The sequence below is a fragment of the Colletotrichum tamarilloi genome, assembly GCF_030869305.1.
Source record: "Colletotrichum tamarilloi strain Tom-12 chromosome Unknown Scaffold_132.1, whole genome shotgun sequence".
NCBI classification, from domain to species: Eukaryota; Fungi; Ascomycota; class Sordariomycetes; order Glomerellales; family Glomerellaceae; genus Colletotrichum; species Colletotrichum tamarilloi.
Window position 1 is genome coordinate 21,081 of NW_026849515.1, and position 21,579 is coordinate 42,659.

At 51.5% G+C, this 21,579-nt stretch overlaps 6 protein-coding genes across 6 annotated transcripts; 2 read left to right on the forward strand and 4 right to left on the reverse strand.

The window, feature by feature from the left end:
* Positions 1 to 2,251: 2,251 nt before the first annotated feature.
* CTAM01_14721 (uncharacterized protein) lies at positions 2,252 to 3,284 on the reverse strand (the record flags this gene model as incomplete). The annotated part of the gene is made up of 3 exons (XM_060530720.1): positions 2,252 to 2,440; positions 2,576 to 2,731; positions 3,189 to 3,284. The coding sequence occupies 3 exons, from the start codon at positions 3,282 to 3,284 to the stop codon at positions 2,252 to 2,254; spliced, it is 441 nt and encodes a 146-aa protein (XP_060374691.1).
* A 599-nt stretch (positions 3,285 to 3,883) lies between these two features.
* CTAM01_14722 (uncharacterized protein) lies at positions 3,884 to 4,042 on the forward strand (the record flags this gene model as incomplete). The annotated part of the gene is made up of 1 exon (XM_060530721.1): positions 3,884 to 4,042. The coding sequence occupies one exon, from the start codon at positions 3,884 to 3,886 to the stop codon at positions 4,040 to 4,042; it is 159 nt and encodes a 52-aa protein (XP_060374692.1).
* Positions 4,043 to 6,486: 2,444 nt separating this feature from the next.
* Positions 6,487 to 8,057, forward strand: CTAM01_14723 (copper fist DNA binding domain-containing protein; the record flags this gene model as incomplete). Its single annotated transcript, XM_060530722.1, has 3 exons — positions 6,487 to 6,562; positions 6,758 to 6,916; positions 7,000 to 8,057. The coding sequence occupies 3 exons, from the start codon at positions 6,487 to 6,489 to the stop codon at positions 8,055 to 8,057; spliced, it is 1,293 nt and encodes a 430-aa protein (XP_060374693.1).
* A 4,595-nt stretch (positions 8,058 to 12,652) lies between these two features.
* Positions 12,653 to 15,658, reverse strand: CTAM01_14724 (uncharacterized protein; the record flags this gene model as incomplete). The annotated part of the gene is made up of 5 exons (XM_060530723.1): positions 12,653 to 13,350; positions 13,422 to 13,990; positions 14,048 to 14,354; positions 14,424 to 14,482; positions 14,547 to 15,658. The coding sequence occupies 5 exons, from the start codon at positions 15,656 to 15,658 to the stop codon at positions 12,653 to 12,655; spliced, it is 2,745 nt and encodes a 914-aa protein (XP_060374694.1).
* A 1,594-nt stretch (positions 15,659 to 17,252) lies between these two features.
* CTAM01_14725 (Rad4 transglutaminase-like domain-containing protein) lies at positions 17,253 to 20,107 on the reverse strand (the record flags this gene model as incomplete). The annotated part of the gene is made up of 2 exons (XM_060530724.1): positions 17,253 to 19,253; positions 19,310 to 20,107. 2 exons carry the CDS (start codon positions 20,105 to 20,107, stop codon positions 17,253 to 17,255), a joined length of 2,799 nt encoding a protein of 932 aa, XP_060374695.1.
* Positions 20,108 to 20,706: 599 nt separating this feature from the next.
* On the reverse strand, positions 20,707 to 21,396 carry CTAM01_14726 (dopa 4,5-dioxygenase; the record flags this gene model as incomplete). Its single annotated transcript, XM_060530725.1, has 3 exons — positions 20,707 to 20,984; positions 21,049 to 21,131; positions 21,215 to 21,396. The coding sequence occupies 3 exons, from the start codon at positions 21,394 to 21,396 to the stop codon at positions 20,707 to 20,709; spliced, it is 543 nt and encodes a 180-aa protein (XP_060374696.1).
* Between the last annotated feature and the right edge of the window lie 183 nt (positions 21,397 to 21,579).

A 21,579-nucleotide genomic window follows, 5' to 3' on the forward strand; every position in this document is an offset into this window, starting at 1 on the left:
GCAGACGGTGCAGCAGGTGAAGCATCGACTGAGAAAGGATCTTCCGAGTAGACACGCACGACACACAGACGGACGCAGCACCTCCCATTCACAGTCGATCGCACAGACCCAAGCATTTAGCGCCGATAATTTGACGGGCAGCCGACCTGGCTGATGGCCAATGGTCAGATGGAAGGAGGAAGGCGGAATGCAAACCATGCCGCCATACCACCCTTTCTCGTCCTCCCGTCGGTTGGCCCGATCAGGTTGTCTTCCATGCAGACTTCTAGAAGCTGTGCCGTGGGCACGCATCTACGGATACACTGTAGCTGGGCAGCTGGGCAGCTGGGTTGCAGCCATCGTCATCGTCCTAGATACCGGCAATCATGTGCTTCTTTCTCGAGATACGGACACCTATCTTGGCAATCGAAGAACTTTAGCGTGAGATAACGACTTGGGCAATCAGTGCCTACATATATGTTACCTAAAGCATGGCAAGCACGTATGCGCAAGATTGATAGATATCGTGGGCATGAGGCAAGTCATGCAGTAAATGTTGATGGTTGCCGTCATGCACCTTCTAGCATGGTGGGGGTGCCAGAAATCAGGAAACGTTCTTCCATCGTCCACCCGACTGTTCGCCCTGTCACAAAGCATTTCATTTGTACCTTCTTAGCCGACCACAGTACGGATACTCCGTAATAATTACCAAACTGGGAAGACTTTAGGTATCTGCATCTTTCTCGACTGTACAGAGTACCTGAGGTATCTGCCCTGAAGCCCTGAAACTGCTCGCGTACCTAGAAATCTCAACCTCAGGCCTGACTTTCAATCCAAGGCTCAAAAGACATCTGCAGATGTATGAGTGCCTCAGGTCGATCGAGCCTCACAGGCGGCAGCTGCAGCCTGCACCGCCTTCCCAATTACCTCACCCCACGGCTTCCTTTCCCTCCCACCCCACCCCTCGCCGCCCATTTCTCTTTCTGACGAAAAATTTTCTTCCTCTTCTTTCTTTCACAGCAAACCACCAATTCAACCTTCTCCGATCTCGTGCCGCCTCTCTCTCTCTCTCTCCCATCTCTCTCTAATTCTAGTCGTCTTACCCAGGCCACTCACGTCCTCTGTGTTGCCACTCCCACGTCAAGGCCGGCAGCGGCAGACGTTGCAGTTCATCGCGGTAGCCGCCGTTGCCTGTGATGAGACCTTGGTCAAACTCTGGCCTCGCTACGAGTCTCAACCATGAGGCTCCATGCTCTTCTTTGCTTCACAATGGCTTTCGCCGGACACAAAGCTCACAGCATCGCTACTGGAGACGTTGGTTGTGACACTTCAACGCGAATTTCAATTTCCCGGAGCTCTGATTTCCGCATCCATTGCGGAACTCTACCTTGCTTCGTATTGCACCCAAAATCGTATCTGGGCATCGATACGGTCATCCCTTCGCCATGTGATGTAATTGCCAGAACTACGTTTTACGTAGATCGGCATCGACTGTCGCATATCACTCGACGTTGGTGTTTTCGCTCCTGGCATAGAACAACTATCTAAAACCCGTTGCTGGGCACCTGGCTTTGAGCAGTCGTCTTGACTATCATGAGAAGTTGGGAATCAGCTGAGGTTACATTGATGCGAATACGTTACAACTTGATGTTTTAATCACAAAGATATGCTCTGCTGTCTAGGCGCCAGTCAAGGGGATCAAAATGCCCCAGTACCTTTCGCCAAGCTTGCAGGCAATGAGGCACGTGTCAGGAATCGTTGATTTCTTAACACGGTTCCAAGTCACAGTCATGACTGGTACCCGCAGAGCGTTAGTATCGAGGCTGTGAAGTTGCAGTTTGTTCTTGGCGACTCCTGTTGCTGCTACCCTTAGTTTTAGTGGCAGCAATTGGTGTCTCTTTGCTGGTTACGAAGTAATACCCAAGGTACTCCTTGAGAGTCAGTAGTTCATTTACTTTGAGCGCAGACGTTGAGGTCGGCGTACGTAAGGTAGATGCAACTGACGACCTTTGAGATCCAATGGCCATGTACGAATGAAAGTGACGTTCCTGTCCTACCTTCGGCCACTTAGCTGGTAGAACAGTCCAACGAGCTGCTGGGCACGAGCATATATACCCTGCATGAGCTTCAATTCAAATACTGCGCAAGTGTTATCCGTGCCTATAGCCGTATGTTCATAAGAAACGGCATGCCAAGTATTGACCAGCGTGTGTTTTGTGCCGCCGTCCTGACCGTCGGAAACTGGAGTCTGAAGGATCATGAATGTGTCTGTTCAAAGTTGTGGTGCAACTCCACGGGCACTCCAGAATCTGAACCCCAGACTCCAGAGTGCCAGTCCACGCTTGGAGCACCAGCCGGTCTCCACTGTCGGATCAGGACCAACAAGATTGTGTTCGAGGACAGGTAAGGTCATCACGTAAGTAGACTGTTGGGAAGACACGCGAAGGTAGGTACGGATAGACTACTGTGTAAGCAATACGGAACGAAGCGCCGTCCGAGCCTTGAGGTGCATCGTATTTATCGGCATGATTCGGGGCGTTTGCATCCTCATCCTCATCCCGTCTTTACCGTCTTGACCGTCTTATCCGCAACATAGCAAGGCTGCATTGTGCCTATATTCACACTCTGCAAAGAACTTACGGATAACGTACTTAGCATCCTTACACCGTACGGGATAGTCGGACGGGATCGGGACGGGTGATTGTCTCGCTTGTTTCACCCAATACATGTTCTGAGGACTGTTCTCTGTGTGCTAGTATGAGTAAGTATGAATACCTCAAGATACACGGGAGTTGATGGATAGGTTGGGCTGCCAAGGCGAGATGAGATATTGAAGTCGCAACAGTCGAGACAAATACCAATCTCGAGGAACACAGTAGTGCTTGCCACATGCCAGTTTTCAACTGAGGTTTGCATCCAGCTTCTTGAGGTATTCGTATCAGTGTGAGGAACTCCCGCGCGATACAATGTGGCGTTGCTCTCATGATCCCCTTCTACCTTAGGTACCCAGGTAGGTATGTAGGTAGGTACTTGATCGCCTTCTTAACTCCCGCGAATGAACCTGATCCTTCATTCTCGCCCAGTAAGGCATGTCACAGATTACCTTGCTCTTACCTACTCAGGTCGTTCCTCTGAACATCTACGCCAACTCCAGCTACAGCCCCAGGCCCAGCTGTACGGAGTACATAACTTCATGGGACTGTCTGTACCTGCCCACATCCAGGTCGAACGGGGCCCACCCCCCATAGAAACGCCTCCAAAGACCCAATCATGGCCTCCAGACAGTCTGCAGGTGGTGGATGCATGGGCGAACCCTCCCTCTTTGGCTCCTGCCTGGCTGCTGGCTGCTGGCTGCTGAATTCTGGAAAGACCTGACCTGAAGACCAGGGCACCCGCCTCAGGCATGCACCCTTTCGCGCACTTGCATTTCACCATTCCAATTTATTCCGTTCACCACCACTACATACATGGCCCCGGGTCATGGCCATCGCCGTTGTCGTGGCCCTTTCCCGTCCTCTGCCTTGCGACTAGCTATTGCCATTCCGTGCCATTCTCTCCATGGGCACAGTCAGTTGCTAACCGAGTCGGCCTTCACCGTAGCAAGTTCCTTGTGCTGAAGCAGTAAGTAGGCACGCAACACACCTCGATCAGTCTACCTTGATGTACCTGTTGGGGCCACAATCAGCAGCGGCGAGAAAGAGAACAACAAGAAGCACAATAAGATGCTTGCGAAAGCAGGGAAGAAGCTACCGCCGTCCCCGCCGTCTTTGCCCGTCACTCCAAGTCAACCTCAGGTGCCAGTGTGGCCCAGGGAAGGTAACCGCGCCTCGCCTTCCTGTCCCATGCATCATCTCAGTCTCACCCCAATCCCAAGTCTTGAAGGCGGAAGGCCCCAAACATTAAAATGGCTTCCCACGTCCGCCCCGGCGCCTGCCACTTCACCTTGCCACCTGTCCCACGTCCCTTCCCATTATTCTGCAATCTTTCGAGAAACTTCATCGTGTCCACGGAGAGACTACCTCACTCTCCTGCCCGTCAGGCGACGCATCGCTCCCCTCCTTGAGTATCAAGGCAGGACACAGCTTGCGCTCCGCATGCCACTGACACACACGGAGTCTCCAGACAGGGTCTCCAGTATTTACCAGGTTGCCAGTCGAGGCCACCTCACTTACACATGAGAAATTATTGCGCCTTTCGTCGAGCCAGCGCAAAGTCGGCCCTTGGAATAACCTACAGCGAATACGACAAAAGGCATAACTAGCTATCGTGCAACCCGATCTTACCTTGTGTCCTGTCCTTCAACTCTGGAATGAGGAGTCCCAAAGTCCTGGATAGAGTATCCGTACGACATTACGAATACTTTGCGAGTTTACCTTAGTTTGCGACCGAGTCATCGCCTACTTCCCCGCCAATCACAGCCGGCCCCTCAAGGTACCAACACACTTCTAGGCTACCGTTCAAACCCCCCGTTCTCAAGGTTCCCACGAGCCAAGGGCCTTCAGAAATTCAGCGACCAGCCACCATCTCGCGTTATTAGCTCCGACGACCAGTCTCGTTCACTGCCCTGAAGGCTGAATCCGCCTGCCCGCCCGCCCTTGGCCGACCAAACTCCCGACCTCTGAACTCATCTACTTCGGGCTTCACCACCGAAGGACCGCACCGCCGACCAACCGCCGTCATCTCCAAGGGCCAAGAAAGCACCGCTCGATCCAGCTGCTCCCCTCGAGGTGCCAGTGTCTCCGTTTTCTTGCAGCTTTCCGCACCCTGTTCCTACTCCCTACGACCTACAGATACAAAGACAGTTTCGACCTTTTTCCCCTTGCCTCGGGAATCTTGTTGGAATCCCATTGCACAGGTACATACCTACCTTACCTTCTTTCGGCCACAGTCTCTCCGACCGTGCCTTGCCTGACACAGTCTGCAGCCAAGCTACCTTAGCCCAGCTGTGAGGAGGGCCAAAGGCTACCTACGGATACCTGTCAGCGAAGACGTACAGACTTGACTTTGACGCCATTCCGCTGCAGACCTGCCACCGTGCCAGCAAAGGAAAGAAGGGAACCTCGAACCCCCACCCTACTGCGCAGCGCTGCTTCCAACCCCTCCGATCTTCACACCCTCCAGGGCCTCAACGCCTAGCTGCGACTGGTCGGCTGGTTTACCCCCCGCGTCTCCGAATCAGAGTCTCGATTTCATCCCGCCTCCCTGCAACCCCAAAAACCCGGACACTACTTCATACGCTACACTAGGCGAGAGAAGAGCTGGGAAGGCGCCAACACCGGCAATCGCTGCACAGCGCTGCACGGTCTTCGTCGACGACCACGGTCCGCCACACACCGACCACATCCTGTTTGTTGCACATGCTCAGCCCTTGCGCCCCAGGTACAGGCCCTGTGACGACCCTCACTAGCGACGACACGCTCAGCTACCCCTACCAGACTGCTCTACAGAATACGATACTGGCAGCTCGTCTCTACGGGCCCTCTCCTGCGACGTACTGCTCTACACCGTCTCTGCCGTCCTCTGTTGAATCTTTTTGAACCCGTGTTTTCTCGATTACTTCTGTCACGGACTGCTGAGAACAAAACCTTTGCTGTCGGTATTCTACCTCGCGTGCGCCAACTTGGTTGAGGCTTGAACAACTGGAGCAAGCCCAGACACAACATTGGAAAGGTGATGAAAATTCTCCACTCAACACCCACCACTCGACTAGACTTACCCACTTGTTCCGGACGTTGACATCGGTCAATTGGTCCCAAGTACCTCCGTACCTCGAAGCTTGGCCAACCCTGCCCTCGTCCGTCGTCCTCATCTCTTTTTTTCTTCTGATTTTTATGAAAATCTTTTAGCTGCTATCCGTATCCGTATACCCCACGGATATGTCCTATTCATAGACCTCCACACTTTGTCGTGCTTGGCGGTCACTGTCACTCCAGTCTCTCCCCTCTTCTTCACAAGAAAAGAAGAGGCAAGAGGTCCGTAACCCTCCCAGAGGACGGACAACACAAACACACCCTTGGCCAAGTTCCCACCACCAACACCCCTACCACCTACTACCTCCCACCTACCACCTCCCACCTACCACTTACCACACACAGTCCCAGCACCACCCGTACAGCCGTACGTAAAGTACGGACGGACAGACACCCAGAACCCTCCAGCTTCCGCTACCGGCCGGCCCAGCTTTTAGCCATCGCACCCACGGCATCCAACCCAACCAGGGGCACTGGACTAACACGGCCCCCCCCCCCCCCAGCCCACGCCAAACATTCTGTAACGAGACCGAAGAGCTCCCGCTCCACGCTCCAGGGCAAGAAAATCCCACTTTCCAGGCCGACCCGACCTACCATATCCTCGTCTTCGACTCGACCGTTTCTTTGCACGCCTGCCGACCGCCGATTGTCTTCGATCTCTCTCCTTCCCAAACTCTCGTGGCGGGGGAACTTAGAATCACTTTTTTCCTCCCAACCATTCATCCCCCATTTTGCTGCTTGTTTTGCCTCGCCCGACATGATTATCGACGGGGAGAAGTATGCCTGCGAGGCCTGCGTTCGGGGTCACCGTGTTAGCAATTGCCAACACTCTGGTAAGTTCTTGGGCCTTTCATTGCACTTCTCTTCTCATTGCAATTGCACCCATGCAATGCAGCTCATTTAGCTATACCACAACATACCCCAAGCTACCTCTACCTCTTTCACTTGGGGAATTTCCTTCCCCAACTACGCCACTGAGCATCGAGATTCTAGCAAACATGTGCAGCTAACCGCTTGTTTTGCTGCAGATCGTCCCCTTCAACATATTAACAAGAAGGGTCGCCCCGTCTCCCAATGTCAACATTGTCGGTCGATGCGCAAGTCACGCTCTGCCCACATCAAGTGCGATTGTGGTGAGAAGACAAGCAAATGCGCTCACCTGCAACCTTTGGCCGATGGCCATAGAGGTGAGTCTGCCCTGTGCTTCTGACAAGTATTCGCCTCCATGATGAGAACAATCCCCTCTAACACTCATGTTCCTCGCGCGCAGAGACTTGTTGCTGTAATCATGGTGGTCGCTGCACTTGTAGCCACAAGAAAGAACCAGCCCTCGACACCGTCCCCGAATCCGACTCCGACAAGGAAGCCATCGCACCTCGGCCGAAGCCGCCCGTTCGCAGGCGGCGTGCGAATACGGTCCATTCTGATGGCATGTTGACTTTCGACGAGCACGGCCATCACAAACCAGCACACAAGCTCAACAAGGCTTCTCAGAAGTGCGGACCTTATCAACTCAGCCGTGTCAATTCCTTGCATAGCACCAGTAGCTTGGGCAGCCACTCCCCGGAGCGCATCAGTGACAACCCTCTCAAGGATCCCGTATCGGGCCGCGTCGCACCTGTTCCACAGAGACTAGTCAAGTCTGAAGCTGCTTCTCCACTCATGAGAGGTTCATCTGGTTTCCAGCAACTCAACAACCAGCTTCCGCCCCTTGATCTCTCTGGCATTGAGTACCCAACATATGTACCCAACGCCTCTTTCGACCTGTTTGGCGGATCAGGAATGTCGTCGGATCACGATGCGCCCATCTTCAGTGCTGGGCTGAGCGCTGCATCCGTGGATTGGAGCCATATCGATCTCACCGACAGGACGGACAAGTTTGCTCCTTCGAGTTACAGCCAGGCTGGCGCTCAGAGCTTCAATGGCATTTTCGATTTCGGTACGGGCTCCGAGCCAGCTCCCACCCTCGCCGCGACGACTTCGACGTCTGGGGAGGTCTCTGAAGTAGAGGACAACTTCATCGCTGGCGATAGTGACTACGACGGCTTCGGCACTGGAAGCAACAGCTTTATTCACCCAGCGAGTTTCCTTGCTACTGGAGCAGACCTGAGCACGATTGACTACGACAGCTTCGCCAAATCATCGAACAATAAGTTCATGGCAGCACCTTCTTCATTTGATGACGGCGGCCCGATTGCTGGCGGTTCTCTCACTTTTGAAGATGACCCGGCGTTCTGGGGTCAGCAATTCAACGACGGCATCGCCACATACCAAGAGTCGCCAGATGGCCTGCCTCAGTTTCAGCCGGAACCCTGGACAATGCCGTAAGCGTTTTGATATGATGACAGTTTCGACGCTTGCACGCCAATGATATCCAGTCCAACGACTTTTAGACGGCAAGTACAGGCGCAAGGGATGCGAGCATAGGCGAGATGAGATTTTGTGGTGGACGACTGAATAGATGCCCGCTACGATATCCATACCTTGGAGTTGGCGTAGACCTCTTGTTTTTTTCTTCGACTTTGTTTACATTTTACCCGGACAGCATTAGAGGCTATATCTTTCTTATGTTTTGACGTTAGGCTTGACCATGGGACTGAAAAAGAAAAAAGACGGGGCGGGCGGCTCAAAAAAGAGTGACAGCATCTCATTATTATCACCATCATCAATTGGACTTGGCGCAAAGGCAACTGGGTAGCATCTGGGTGAGGCTATTGGGGATTGTTTGGTTACAGACGACGACGAATTATGTATGTAGGCCTTGGAAACCGGATTTTAGTGTGCAATTGGCTCACCCTCACGACATATCGTTTTCCCTCACTGCACATGAACAAGCTGTATATAGAGAGATCTCAGCGGTTTCGATTCCTTATTGTCAAAGTGCGAGGCAATCAAAATAGTATCTATATCCAGGCGATCGCGGAGGCGCATTCACGTAGGATTATTCGCGTAGATTGATCGATTTGAGCTTTGCTGCGCATTTGCAACAGCTTTGCTTTCCATGGCTCTTACTTTCCCATGATACGGGCTGCAAGTGATGTTTCTCCCGTAACGACATGCTAGCGGGTCATGGAGTGATAGGAATGGTTCAGAGACGAAGGGGGCTTGATACATCGCCAGGTGACTAAGGTAATAGGCCACTGATCGAGATTCGCATGTCCGTAGTAGTGGGTAAAAAGGGTTCAACTGATCATTGGCAATCCGAATTTGACAATCTCTTGGTGAATTACCTACTTACAAATTACCATGCGCTCAGCAAGACAATGCCTTGCTATTGATTTTCATTTTACTTTTTGACAAGCATTTGGCAACTTCATCGTTAACTGTCAAGGCAAGCCAATAAGTCAAACGGTGCACGAACCGGAAACTGAATGTGCCACCGATGTGGATGACGAATGCGAATGAGATGAGAGAGGGGCACAGGACAAACGATCTAATAAAATCAAAGCTACCTTGGTACGGATATACTTGGCTTTCGATGTTCGATGACAGGGCCCACATCAATCAGATAAAAGGGCCTTGCAATAGCGATTGAGTTATGCGGTCCTGGAGGAGGGGAGGGGGAGGGGGAAGGGGGGGGAGGGGGGAGGGGGGGGGGGTTATTGTTTAGATGAGGGCTTGCATGTGTTTGTTCTGTGCTGCATCTGTTCTATGCACATCTATTACAATTACCAGTAGGGAGGTTATGAAGAGCACAGCACTGATGCTTCTCCCTCGTGCGCTGTGGCTAGGTTGCTTACTTTATCAGCCATTGGCCCGTTGCAAGTACCTGAGATTCACCACCCAGTAAATGGCATCCCTAGGTAGGTAGGTACTTGAGTGTTTCGATGAGCCAAACTCGAAGCAAAACGCAGCACCTTCGCCGAGCAGATGGCCGGCAGTAGAGGCGGGCAAACCCGGGACTCAGTGAGAGACAGGCAGTTGCAGCCTGCAGGCGTCCTTCGCAAACTGCCTTACAGGCTTACATACCTGTATCCGTACCCTTAGGGCTTCAGGGCTCCGTCGGGGGACCCTCCTTTCCTGTTCCTGCATATCATCCATTCAGGCTGGCACCGCCTCACCATCGGCGTTTTCCACCATGGGCCCCAGCAGTGTTTTCCAACTGGCTGATTGGTAGGGTCGACGGTGGTCACCGAATGTGACTCTGTCCGGAAATCGTCCACGTCCTGTTCAATCTCCATCCAGGGAAGTTCCCCCCTTGTGCTGCATGGCACTGAGAGTGCCAAGTGGCCAGTGCCCACCGTTGTGTAATAATTCTCCTCCTCGGACCTCCCTCCACTTTCTTCTCTCCCCTCCTCGGGGCACTCACTCTCAAGGGGGATCCACCGAGACTGGCGTTTGCGGGAATCGAGAGGGACTGGGCAAGTTGCAACGGTGATTGATGAACCCACCCAAGCTCCGCGAGGACCGTGTGGATTGCGACTTGATCGCCCAGTCAGGGCCATCAGACCTCGGGCGTCCAAGGTCCGGAGCACACACTGGCAGATACAGTGCCAAACTCAATGAATGGTTGCGAGAAGCTGTGGACTCTATGGATAGGTATGCATAATACTTGGTGAGAGTGGAGGCTCACGACCAGGATCCGTAAGAATACAGAGCCATCGAGTAGGTAGGTAGTAGGTAGGAGCATGCACGCCGAAACGGTCACCTGGGCCGGCAACGGTGGCTGGGTTGGTGGAGGCGCCGCTGCCGAGCCAGAGTATGGGTGTGTGTGCGACTATGAGAGTGTGTCATCACCTGCTGTCAACACCGGCGCGGCTCTCGGCGCCTTTAGACGAGGACAGGGGGGGTCTTCGCAGGGGCTGTCCAACCCCCGTGGGCGGTGGCAGTCGATGATCTCCGGTGCTCGGGAGTCGGGACTGCAACCGAAGTACCTTATTATCGAAGAAAGTTAATTCTTTCTAAGTTATAAATATAAGAATATAGTTTTAATAAAATAGTATAGTACCTACCTAGTACTTAAATTAAGATATTTTTTTAAGCTTATTATAAAAAAAAAAAAATTATATTACTAACTACTTATTATTAAAGTCCGTAAATAATACTATAGCTTTAATTATTATAGTTTTAATTATAATAGTTTTATTTATAATAAATAAAAAGTCTAATTATAATTTTTTTAAAAACCTCTTATTAAGAACTATAAAAGTTTTAAATATATTAAGTTAAAATACTTATTAAGATATTAATAACTAAACTAATTTTATAATAATAATTTTAATAAAAAACTTAAAAAAAAAACGTTAAAATCCTTACTATTATTAAGTATAATTTACGAAGTATAATAATATAACCGTAAAATATTATTAATATATTTTATATTAAAAAAGGTATTATTAGTATTAAGAAAATAAATAGGGCCGTATTAATATAGTACCTTAGTTTCTTTTTATAATTTAAAAATAATTACTTTAAATAGTATTAAAAATTTATTAAAAAGCTTTTTTAAATACTTTAATATATTTATTATTATTTTTATAATAATAAAACTTTTAATACTTATATATAAAAATAAGTTATTTATTTTTAAATAGTAATATTAGCTTATTAATAAGTTATTAAAATTATAATTTTAACGATTTTTTAATAAGGGAGAGGGTAGAATAAAGGAAAGGATAGGTAAAAAAAGGGTTAAGGTTAAATAGTGCGGAATTCGAGGGCAGGGTAGCGTCTATATGTACTGCGGTAATCCTCTAGTAATGCAAAACGATGGAGTTAAACAGTGCGGGACTGCAACTAATCGACGCAGACAGCCCTGAAGTAGATGCCGTACTATGTATGCGAGCGTATGTTCGTTTGCCTTGAGTCGCGGCTAACGTGCCAGAGACTGAGAATAAGTCATAACGGCAAACTCGGCAGTGAGAGAAGTCCGGGAGGTGTGGTACAAGAATAGGATACTTGCTTTCCAGAGTTCGGGGCACTACCCATCACAGATTTTCCCACAGAGTCGGAACCCAGTTTCGATACATTGTCAGTCAATTTACTCTGACGGCATACATCACATGGTTCTTCCTGCATGGGTCCAGCAGGCGCGCGGTGCGCCAGCTAGCAGGTTTTCCCATGTGCCGCTTCGAGATTGAGGCTACCTACGCATGCTACAGATAGTTTAACTGTGATTTGGAGAGAGGAAGGGGGGGGTTCATTAGCAGCTTACCTTACTCTCGGGTCAAAGCCTTCACCGCCTTCCACCTCAAGCCAACGACCAAGTTTCGTAGGACAGCCCCCTCCACCACCCGCGCGTCGGTGACAACAAGGGGCGACCTGGGGAAAATGACATGGAGACTCCCAAGCGGTAGCATCTGGTGTGTGCAAGTATGAGACCATAACATTGAGCCATCGCCCATGACAGGCATCAAGGCGAGAGAAGGCTCTGGCATATAAGGATGCGGCTTATAGAGAGAACTGATTGTACATTACACTTCATATTAATACACTGATACTGAAGCACCCAGATAGGTGTCGCAAGCATCTGTATCTTCCACTGGCGGATAATAACCATATGGATAAACAACCCGACTGATCCATATCAACCTTTCGCGCAACCACACTTGATCTCCTTCCAACATAGAGGCACTCGCCCACTGTTGCTGTCAACATCTTCAATAGTACCAAAAGTGAATTTTGCCAGTCACCTCTGAGTGTCCCAGAAAGCCCGTGTTCGGCGGTTGAGCACTATGCTGCTCGGTAGCTTTATGCTCCAGCTGCAGGAGCTGCTGTTGTTCCAGCAGCAGCTGGTGCCCCTGCACCTGCAGTTCTTCCTCTCCATGCTGTGGATGATGCAGTACCTGCTGGGACTCCACGACACTCCCCATCTCCTGTGGCTGCTGACAATCTGCCATTTGCTGCGCTAGCTGCTGTTGTTCATGCAGCTGCCGTTGCTGCCGTTGCTGCCGCTGTTCGATCCACGCAAGATGAGAGGGTTCCTAAGCTGCTTGTTGAGTTGCACGGACAACATTGAGGTAACCGATAAGCAGTAACGGCCGAGGGTCGAAGCCCATGTCTTCGTAGCTGAGCGCAGTGCGGTAGGCTGGTGCCTCCTCTGTCTTTTCTACAGCAGCTGATGAAAGAGTTGCTAAATCGGCTAGATGCTGCAGCCCCTGGCTTGCAGCTGCCTCCATAGCAGATGGAGCTGGAGCTGCGGCAGTATTAGTGGAGAGGCGAAGGTGATCAGCAATCTTGTCCCGAACCAGTCCATCGAAGACGGAAGCTGGAAGTGAAGAGTCTCGGAATTCACCAAGAAGCCTTGTGGCCTCCTCCTTTGTCTTATCCAACTTTGCCAGCTCGACTAATGTGAGCACCGCAAGAACTGTAAAATGATGGTGCAAGGGCGTGATGAGTTGCGAATGGCCAATCAGGAGGTTGATCAGCTCTTGACTGGGCCACAAGACATCGGTGGACTTGGCGGATGGGTTGAGAAGATATGCCAACAAGCGGCAATGCCAATATACGAGGTGAATAACAGGATAAATGTTGGGCTCAATGTGGGCAGGCAGATCCTCACGAAAGTCTTCTACCCACGCATCCATAAAGGAGCCCACCATGCGGTCCGCAAAGGTTGTGTTGAGTGGCTCTTGGAAGTTGGTAATCATGGACGACGCACGGCTGAGGAACTTGGACGCACCTGCTATATAGTCAGTACCCTATAATACTCTCACACATAAATGGGCATAGTTTCTTCAAAAGAACACTTACGGATCAGCAGATACGGCACTTCACCGATGACCGCCTTGAGGCCAGGTGCCAGGACCACGCTTTCATCTCGGATCAAGGAAGGCACCGCAGCACCCACAGCATTCCATCGGTCGAGCAAGACCAACGACCACCAAATCCTGACACGAAGCTGGCTTTCATTATCTGGGCCTGCTTCAGCCTCGGAAAGATCTGCCTTGGCCTGGTACAGCTTCAGGGTATTGGCGCTCGCTACCGCTCTGCCCAATAGGGATTCCTTGGGTGCGCCGATGGAGCCCAATGGTCGAATGTCAGCCTCAATAATCATGAGGAGAAGTGTCTGGAGGAAAACCAGGTTTGCAACTGCAGTCCGAGAGGTAGAATCGCTAGCCTCCCATTCTACTAATAGCGTGTGGGCGAGCCGGACATCTCCAGGGGTACCAGACTGGAACGAAGGGAATGAGTGAATGGTTCCCGAGAGAGCCTCTACAAACGCTTCCCGCAGAAGGCCGGGGCACTGAGCCAAATATTCTTGTATCAGCACCCTGCTGCTCGGCAGAAAGGGAAAGTAAGGATGAATCATGGTCAGGTAGCTAAGAGCTCTGTATTAGTCTCAACTTTTCAAGGGCAAAGAGAAATTGACCACGTACCCATTGAAAACCTCTTCATCCACATCCCGCGCCTGATCGATATCAGGCATGTCAGCCACAGGGCCATCTATTGACGCAATAGGGGGCCGTGGCTGCATGTCATTCTTAATGGGCAAAGCCATGGGCTGGGGTGCCAAGCCATTGGTGGCGAAAGGGGACGGTTGATAACGATCAGACGGTGTTGTTATAGGCTGAAGAGGGCGAGGCTCGGTGCCCCAGGCGACCTGTCTCTGTGGTGCCGGGGTAGAGATGTCGGTACTGGAGATGCTGGAGAATGGTCGTTTCCGGCTGGTGTCCTCACCAGGGCCTGACATGGAGTTAAGCATTGCTGCCGCAGAGGTCCAGTTTACCATTGACTCGGGTGGCAATGACTCACTTTGGATCTCCAACTTGCCCTCAATGCTGTTGATCCTGTCGGCAAGTTCTTTTATATATCTAAGGCATTGTGTGAGTTTCCGGATCTTGTAGATAGAGAAAGCGCGCGCCATCCTCAACTTACCCCTTGCTTGGACCGCGCTTCTGAGGAACACGGCTGAACATGCAGCGGATGCCAGACCGTTTGCAGTTGGAGCATGGGCTGTCTCCAGCATCTGACTGAGCGTCGCATTTGACCTTCTTTCTCCGACACTCATCACATGCGCGAGACACCTTTGACCGTTTTCTAGGCGGAGTGCTGTCACCCAGGGCATATGGTTGAGCAAGATGATGGTGGTCCATGGGTATGGACATGGACATATGTTGCTGTAGTGACTCTGGCAATGCTTCCTCGGGCACGTAAGAACGAGAGGCAGGCGGGAGGGGAGGGGGCTGATGAGGGTGCTGATGCGGATGCTGGTGAGGAGCATGCTGGTGCTGGTGCTGGTGCTGTTGAGCCTGTGTCTGAGCCTGCGTCTGCGCCTGTGTCTGCGTCTGCGTTTGTGTCTGGGCTGGGGTCGGGGCCTGGGCCTGTTGCTGTTGAGGTTGCTCCGAATGAGAATGGGAATGAGGATTGGGCATGATGCTACGAAGACTTGGGTCCTCGACGTTCATGCCTGGATCTGTGACGTGCATCATGGGCTCTGCTGCAAGATCCTGGCCAAGTTGAGCAGCCAACTGCAACTCCTCCACACTGGCAGAGTGAGACGAGGGCTGCTGTGGCGTGGGCGGCGGCTGTTGCTGGTCTTGGGGGTCATCGTCCCTTGTAGCCGGGTGATAATAAGGACCGCCGTCTTGAGCTTCGGCCGATGGCGAAGGATAGCTTTGTATTCGATCGGCTTCTTGAAGTCGCTCCTCTGGCAAAGGAGACGGATAACTCGGGATGCGCTCCTCGTCCATTCTCTCGCTCTCCAGCCTCTCGCTCTCCAGTCTCTCGTGTTCGAGCCTCTCGTGCTCCAGCCTCTCGTGCTCCAGTGGTTCGTGCTCCGGTCGCTCATCCACTGGTGCGTCGTGGAGTCTCTCTTCTTGTATGCGGTCATCGTTCAAGCCATCTACCTGGATATCGTCCTCTTGTAGTCGGTCCTCCCGCAAGCCGACTTCATGTGTTCTGCTGTCATCTTCTAGTTTGCTCTCTTGGAGATCCTCCACCTTTAATCTCTCTTCCTCGGTCGTCTCGCCTTCCTGCGTCGAAGTCATGGCGAGAGATGCCTAGGGTAGTCTGTGTGAAGTCGACGACTATCGATTTCGTTTCGCGACACTGCTGCGCAAGACACAATAGGGCCAATTATTCAGGGTTTCCGGGTGTACAATTAAGCATCAGCTGGAAAGACGACGAAAGGTTGACGAGCGGATTGCGTCAAAATGAAGTCAGGACTCGTTGCGCGACGGGAAGCGGACGGTGGACGTAGGAAGTCGAAGGCTCTTCGCGACGAGAAGAAAGCGCGTCAGTGGAAATGTGTAGTGCGAGTTCGTGCATGCACAGGAGCGCGTCGCGATTGCGTTGCACGACTAAGCGGTGAGTCCTCGAGCTCGAGGCAGGCTTCAATTCACTGTTTTAAAAAACTATGTGTTTAGTATCTGTACTCTCTAGTATTTTGCAAAGCTTTTTCTCTTGTCTCCCTCGTTGCGACGCGACAATTGTGAATGGTAGCTTGCGTTCTCAAAAGTTTTCCCATCCATTCGCGCGACAAGCTCCAGGTAGGGGCGAGTCGCGGAAGTCAGCTGTGATGCGAGCAGTTCTGTAGCCATCGTCAATCGCAATAGTGCGACAACGATGGCATCTGCGAGGGTTTTGATTCATCGCAGCAGTGCCGTCGCAACAGCAGCAAGTCGCTCGAGTGATAAAGCGCGTGGGGGTTGAGGGGAAATAATGAATCGGGCTGACTGACCTCTGCTCTCTCTTCAAAAGATAGTCCGACGCGGGCTGTCGTGATGGATCTGCTTAGCAGGCGATCTGGTGGACGGAATAGGAAGAACCAGGCAGCCGATGGAGGTTGGAAAGGCGTTGATTGATCCGGATTGCGCTGGAGTTTTGACCTTTGGGATTCTCAGTCAGCACAGGGCGGGCTTTCCTGGTTCGTCAGGGTTTGTTCGGGACCGGGGACGTGGACACTCTGCGTCTCGCATGGGCCCGACGCGCTTGACTGGAAGAATTTTTTTTCTGGAGATGCCGGGAAAACCACTGGGGACGGGCAGTGAAAGTAGGGGAAGGTACGTAAGGTCCGTACAGAAGATGGTACCTAAGATACCTTAGGTACCTAGGTAATGTGCCACCCACCATCGTTGAACATACATAATCGTTCCTATCCGTCCGTGCGTCATCGAATCGAGGAGCTTGGGCCACCTCACTGGCTCGACCTCTTGACAGGCGTCCCTCTAGATCTCTACGAATTCAAACACAAACTAACAATTACGGATCAGGTATGAGGAATAGCACTTAGCTAAGGTAGGCTGTGAACCCGCGAAGAAACATATCCATCCTCTCGAGTGCGAGTTGACGTCAGTACATGTGTTCGTACTTTTGTAAGGAGTAATGGCTAGCTGGACGATGATTCGACGCTGTTTCCCTTACTTCAATAAGTCAAGAAATTTAACAAGGCGACGCCGTAGAGAAAAACGAGACATCTTTGTACTCACATCAACTCGCACTAAGTGTGATGACCAGGTAGGTAGCCTGGTCTCTATCTTCAAGTTATTCTAGGCGCAGCAGGAAAGTGATTCATGCCTCAATAGTCGTATTCGGCTTTCTGTAGGGTATCAAAGTCTTTCGGCCCATCCACCAATCCTAATCCTAATCCACCAGGAATCCGCTACCGTTCTCATCTTCCTCCATATCGTATTCCTCAGTCACATCGCTCAGCACATCTTCGACCTCATTATCCTCTTCTGCCCCAAGACTTGCCTTCCTTTGACTCTCAGGCCTTGCCTCAACCCCATCAGTTCTCTCAACTGCATCAATGTGACCAAACTCCTCATCAGTATCAACCAGGAAACCGCCTCCGTCAACCTCCATCCCATTATCTGCGGCGCGCTCACCCATATTCTCGTTGTGGGCAGCAGAATGAACACCTCTCTCTAGATCAGAGCCGTTTGTGCTCTCCCTTGCATCGGCCCTGCCCGCGAGTCCCGCACTGGTCCATGTCTGCGCAACGTCGTCAACCATGACGCTGTCTTCAATGAGGAAACCTCCGCCCTCCCCTGTACCGCAGCTGTCCGGCCCCTTATCTATGTCGGTCCGGACGAATTCGGTCAGCTTTCTTTCTTCCTCGGCCCGCTCCGCAGGTTTGACGCCTGCCCACACGCGCTCAAAAATCCGGAGCGCCACAAGAAACCGTCTCCAAGTCCGGATGGCGACCAAGGATCGCTTGCTTTGCTCTTCCTGTGCGTCGACATCCTCGAACCCAGTCATCACTGCACGCACAGCTTCCTCATACTCCTTCGCAACCACGACGCCGTTAAAGACCGCAGTCCCGTGTTTGCCCTTAAATTGGAACCCTGACAGAGCTGGCGCGTAATCGACTCCTAGAACGTAGGCGGCTCTAGCAGCTGTGTCGAACTCGTCACGGATGTGGACCCCTCCCTCGGGTACCATGCTTTCCACATATATGTCGATGTTACCAAATTTGTTCTTCGGAACTCGCCCATTGACGACCGGTGATGCGCGGTAAATATCCGTCTGATCCTGCGTGAAGACCGGCATTCCTGCGGCATCACGTTCGTCCCCACCGTAACCGTCGTCGGCGTACTCGCCCAGTTTCGCATTGGACCTTCGCGGCAGAAATTTGATTGGAACCTCCATCGGCTTGACTTCGCGCCCCATGCGATACCACTTGTCCCTGCTCCGGGCAATTTGAACGTCCCTACGTCGATATACTTTTTCCAGCGGAGCCCTGCTACCTGCTGCTACCGTTCCTGCCGGCTGCGCGCCTGGCGTAAAGACTTCATTGCGCCTCAGGTGCCTCTCCAACGCAAATACCGGATGGTCTTTAAAGTCTGCCACATTTCGCGGCATCGGTTCGCGTGCTTCCATCGCATTCAGCTCGGTATTTTCAATTTGGTCAAGGTCGGTCAGGCGACGCCGGCTGAACGGCTTCAATGCTTTCCGCCACCAACCCTCGCCATGCTCCATCACTGTCTCAATGCGCAGACGACGTGTCTTGGCCGTGTATGCCTTGGCATATCGCCTCGTGACGTCTCGAACTGTGCCATCAGTGTCGAAAGCAATGACATATGTCATAGAGTTCTCCTTGTCGGTTGCCGGGGGTTCCAACTGTCTGGGTTTCCACTTGGAGTTTGTTACCAGAGGGTCTACGGGCTGCCACTTCTGGTGGCCCACGTCTAGCACTTCCACCCAGTATACCGGGAAGCTCGACTCGCGAATCTTCACGGGACCCTCAACCTGTTGCCGCAGAGTCGGTGAAGATGATGTTGTTGGCAGCTTGTAGGCAGCGGCATTTGGGTGACCCAATCGACGGAGCGGTGAAGTCAAGACGGATGCCGAAGACGAAGGTTCCTCAACAGCTGACTTGTATTGTAGCAACTGGGACCTTATTTTCTCCTCCTTGGTAGGCTTGTTCGAGTGCTTTGCATCTCTGGGCCTTGGCAGAGAGGGGCCGGCTGAACCAAAAGACAGCGGCTGTAATGAACAAACCAATCGCGCGCGAACTCCTACTGCCCTTAGCAAAGCACAGTACAACTGTGCGCCAGTATCTCGAGACCCTGACAACTTTCTCGCTGCGTCTCTGAAGTCCGAACGGTCTAAGCATGAATCCATGTTGCTAGGTAGCTCATACTAAGGCAAGAGGATTAGCATGTTGCTTCGAGTGCAGTAACCTGGCACAGACTCACGTTTTCCAAATGGTCAGGATCTTCAGCCCATAGTGGTCGACGCAGGCCCCGTTCAGTTATTTGGAATTTGGATCTGAATATGGCTCCAGCCTGTTCGAGGCCGTTCTTTAGGGACTCTGTTTGTCCAAATTGGGGAAGATCAGGGCCTGGTGTTAAGTAGCCAATAATTTTTTTCGAAAGCAGAGGACGCAAGGTCTTGTGAACCTGTTCATCATCACACCAACGATTTCTGAGGGCACAGTGTAGCAGGAGACACAGCAGATGAGTCTGGTGTATCGTGATGCGCCGCTGCTTCTCTTCCTTTGTCACTGGCTTTCGTTTGTTGGCACCTTTCCTTGTGACGCTCGTCGCATTGACATGCTTTGATAGATTGAGAGTCAGTTTTTGGGATTCTTCCTGAGTCTCTTGAAAGTGGCGTATGTCTCCATAGGCAACATTGGCGAAATTGCTAGCCTCCTCATTCCCGACTTCTTCTTCGGTGTCATCATCAAGATCATCCTCCTCGTCGTCGGAATCTCGGTACATGGTCTGGACGGTCGCCGGAGGCAAAATCACGTCTTCAAACTCAATGTCTGCGTCTTCGTCGTCCTCCCCAGATCCCTCCTCTTCTGTGGCCTGTGACTTCACGGCCTCTGCTTTTCCTTCCCCAGGTCGCTTTAGTCTTTTAGCTGGGGGCTCTGAGAATGCTGGAGAGCCAGCGTCCGCAGCAGCTTCCATCAGCATTTCTTGATAAACATCCGGTACGTCGGACTTTGCGGCCCTGGGCCGGGTGGCCCTGGTTCGTTTCCGGCCCGCCATTGTGGCTCTGGTTGGTGTGGATGTTTATATCAGGTTGGGAAGCCCATACGCAGTGGACGCAGGGGCAGGCGAGGCAAGAGGACGCGAAGTAGGTAAGGTAGGTGGTTGAAATCAGGGTGTCTGCTGCAGAATGGTTGTAGTGAATAAACTGTGATTAGATATATTCTCGCCTACTTTAGGTATCTTCCACACATAGGTACCTCCCGTAGATACCTTGCGGCAGGGCAAGTTATTGGGTTGAAGACTCTGTAAGTGAGTTAAGGGAAGGTATCGGTAGGTAAAACTTGAATATCTCAAGATGAGATAGGTAGGCAGAATGAATTGAGTACTTGGTCGCTGACAAACCATGAGACATGACGTCATTGCAGCAGTAGCAGCATCCCGTAGGCAGCAGGGCGAAATCAAATCGCCGGGTCACTCAAAGCCACGTGACCTTGGGCCGTTGCCTAATCACCTTGCTAATTTCTCAACAACTGTGCCGTCTTGAAGGTACAGAGTCACTTCGAAGTTCACGAGGTAATACACATGACAAGGTACCTTAGGTAATACGAAAGGACATGAAAAAGGATTTACTACTTTACGCTGTCCTTTCCGCACCGCTAGTTTTTATTGCGGTAGAAAATAGTGGTGTCTAGAGGCAACCTGTCGCCCATCCATGTAGCTCTTTGTGTGTGATTGCGGAGTTCCGTGGCATTGTGGTCAATGCCTTCCTCGACTGTGTTGGGATGAATAAGAACGGAAAGAGGACCTCGATATATGGTCAACCATGGTATGAATGCGCCAAACTGTGCTGGCGTGAAGATGTTGACTTCAAACATGGCCACGGGGTGGGGGCCAATGGGCTTTTCCCAGAATCGATAGATTCTCAGCTCTGGGACTGGACGGGGAAGCAAATATCAGCCATACCTTTCTCTAGAGCCAGATCAGTCGCAGACACTTACATTCTCTCCGTATACGTTCCCAAAGGTCTCTGGCATGCTTTACTTGTTCTGGGTTGCTCTGAAAATGGTAGATGTGGACGTCACTGCAGTGCGTACAGGAGGTTAGCACCATAAGCGCGAAGCAAGGTACTCTGAGGTAGGTACGTCGCAATGTTGGGTTCCTTACAAGCCACCTTGTCTCCCAGTGTCTAGGGGAGCTGGAAACTCCTCATAAGTCTTGCTCAATCCCTCCCGTGGTGGGTTCCTGAAGCTCTTGCCATCCTCGTTGAGCTCGGTTGGCAGCGGGGGGGCACTTTCGTACCCCTCGCGAGGGGAGATGTAGGTATAGAGCGGAGTATTGGCGGCCATTGCAACTCTGTCTCCTTTGACTGAGGTAAGTATGCAGCGTCTTACCAGCTAAGGATGTCAAATTTGAAGTTAGTTTTGAAGGTTGAATACAAGGAAAACCGAAACTTAGTGGATTGGGCCTTCATGAACTCGGAATAAGAACAGCACACCCTTTGACTTATATACACACATGTCAGGTAACAC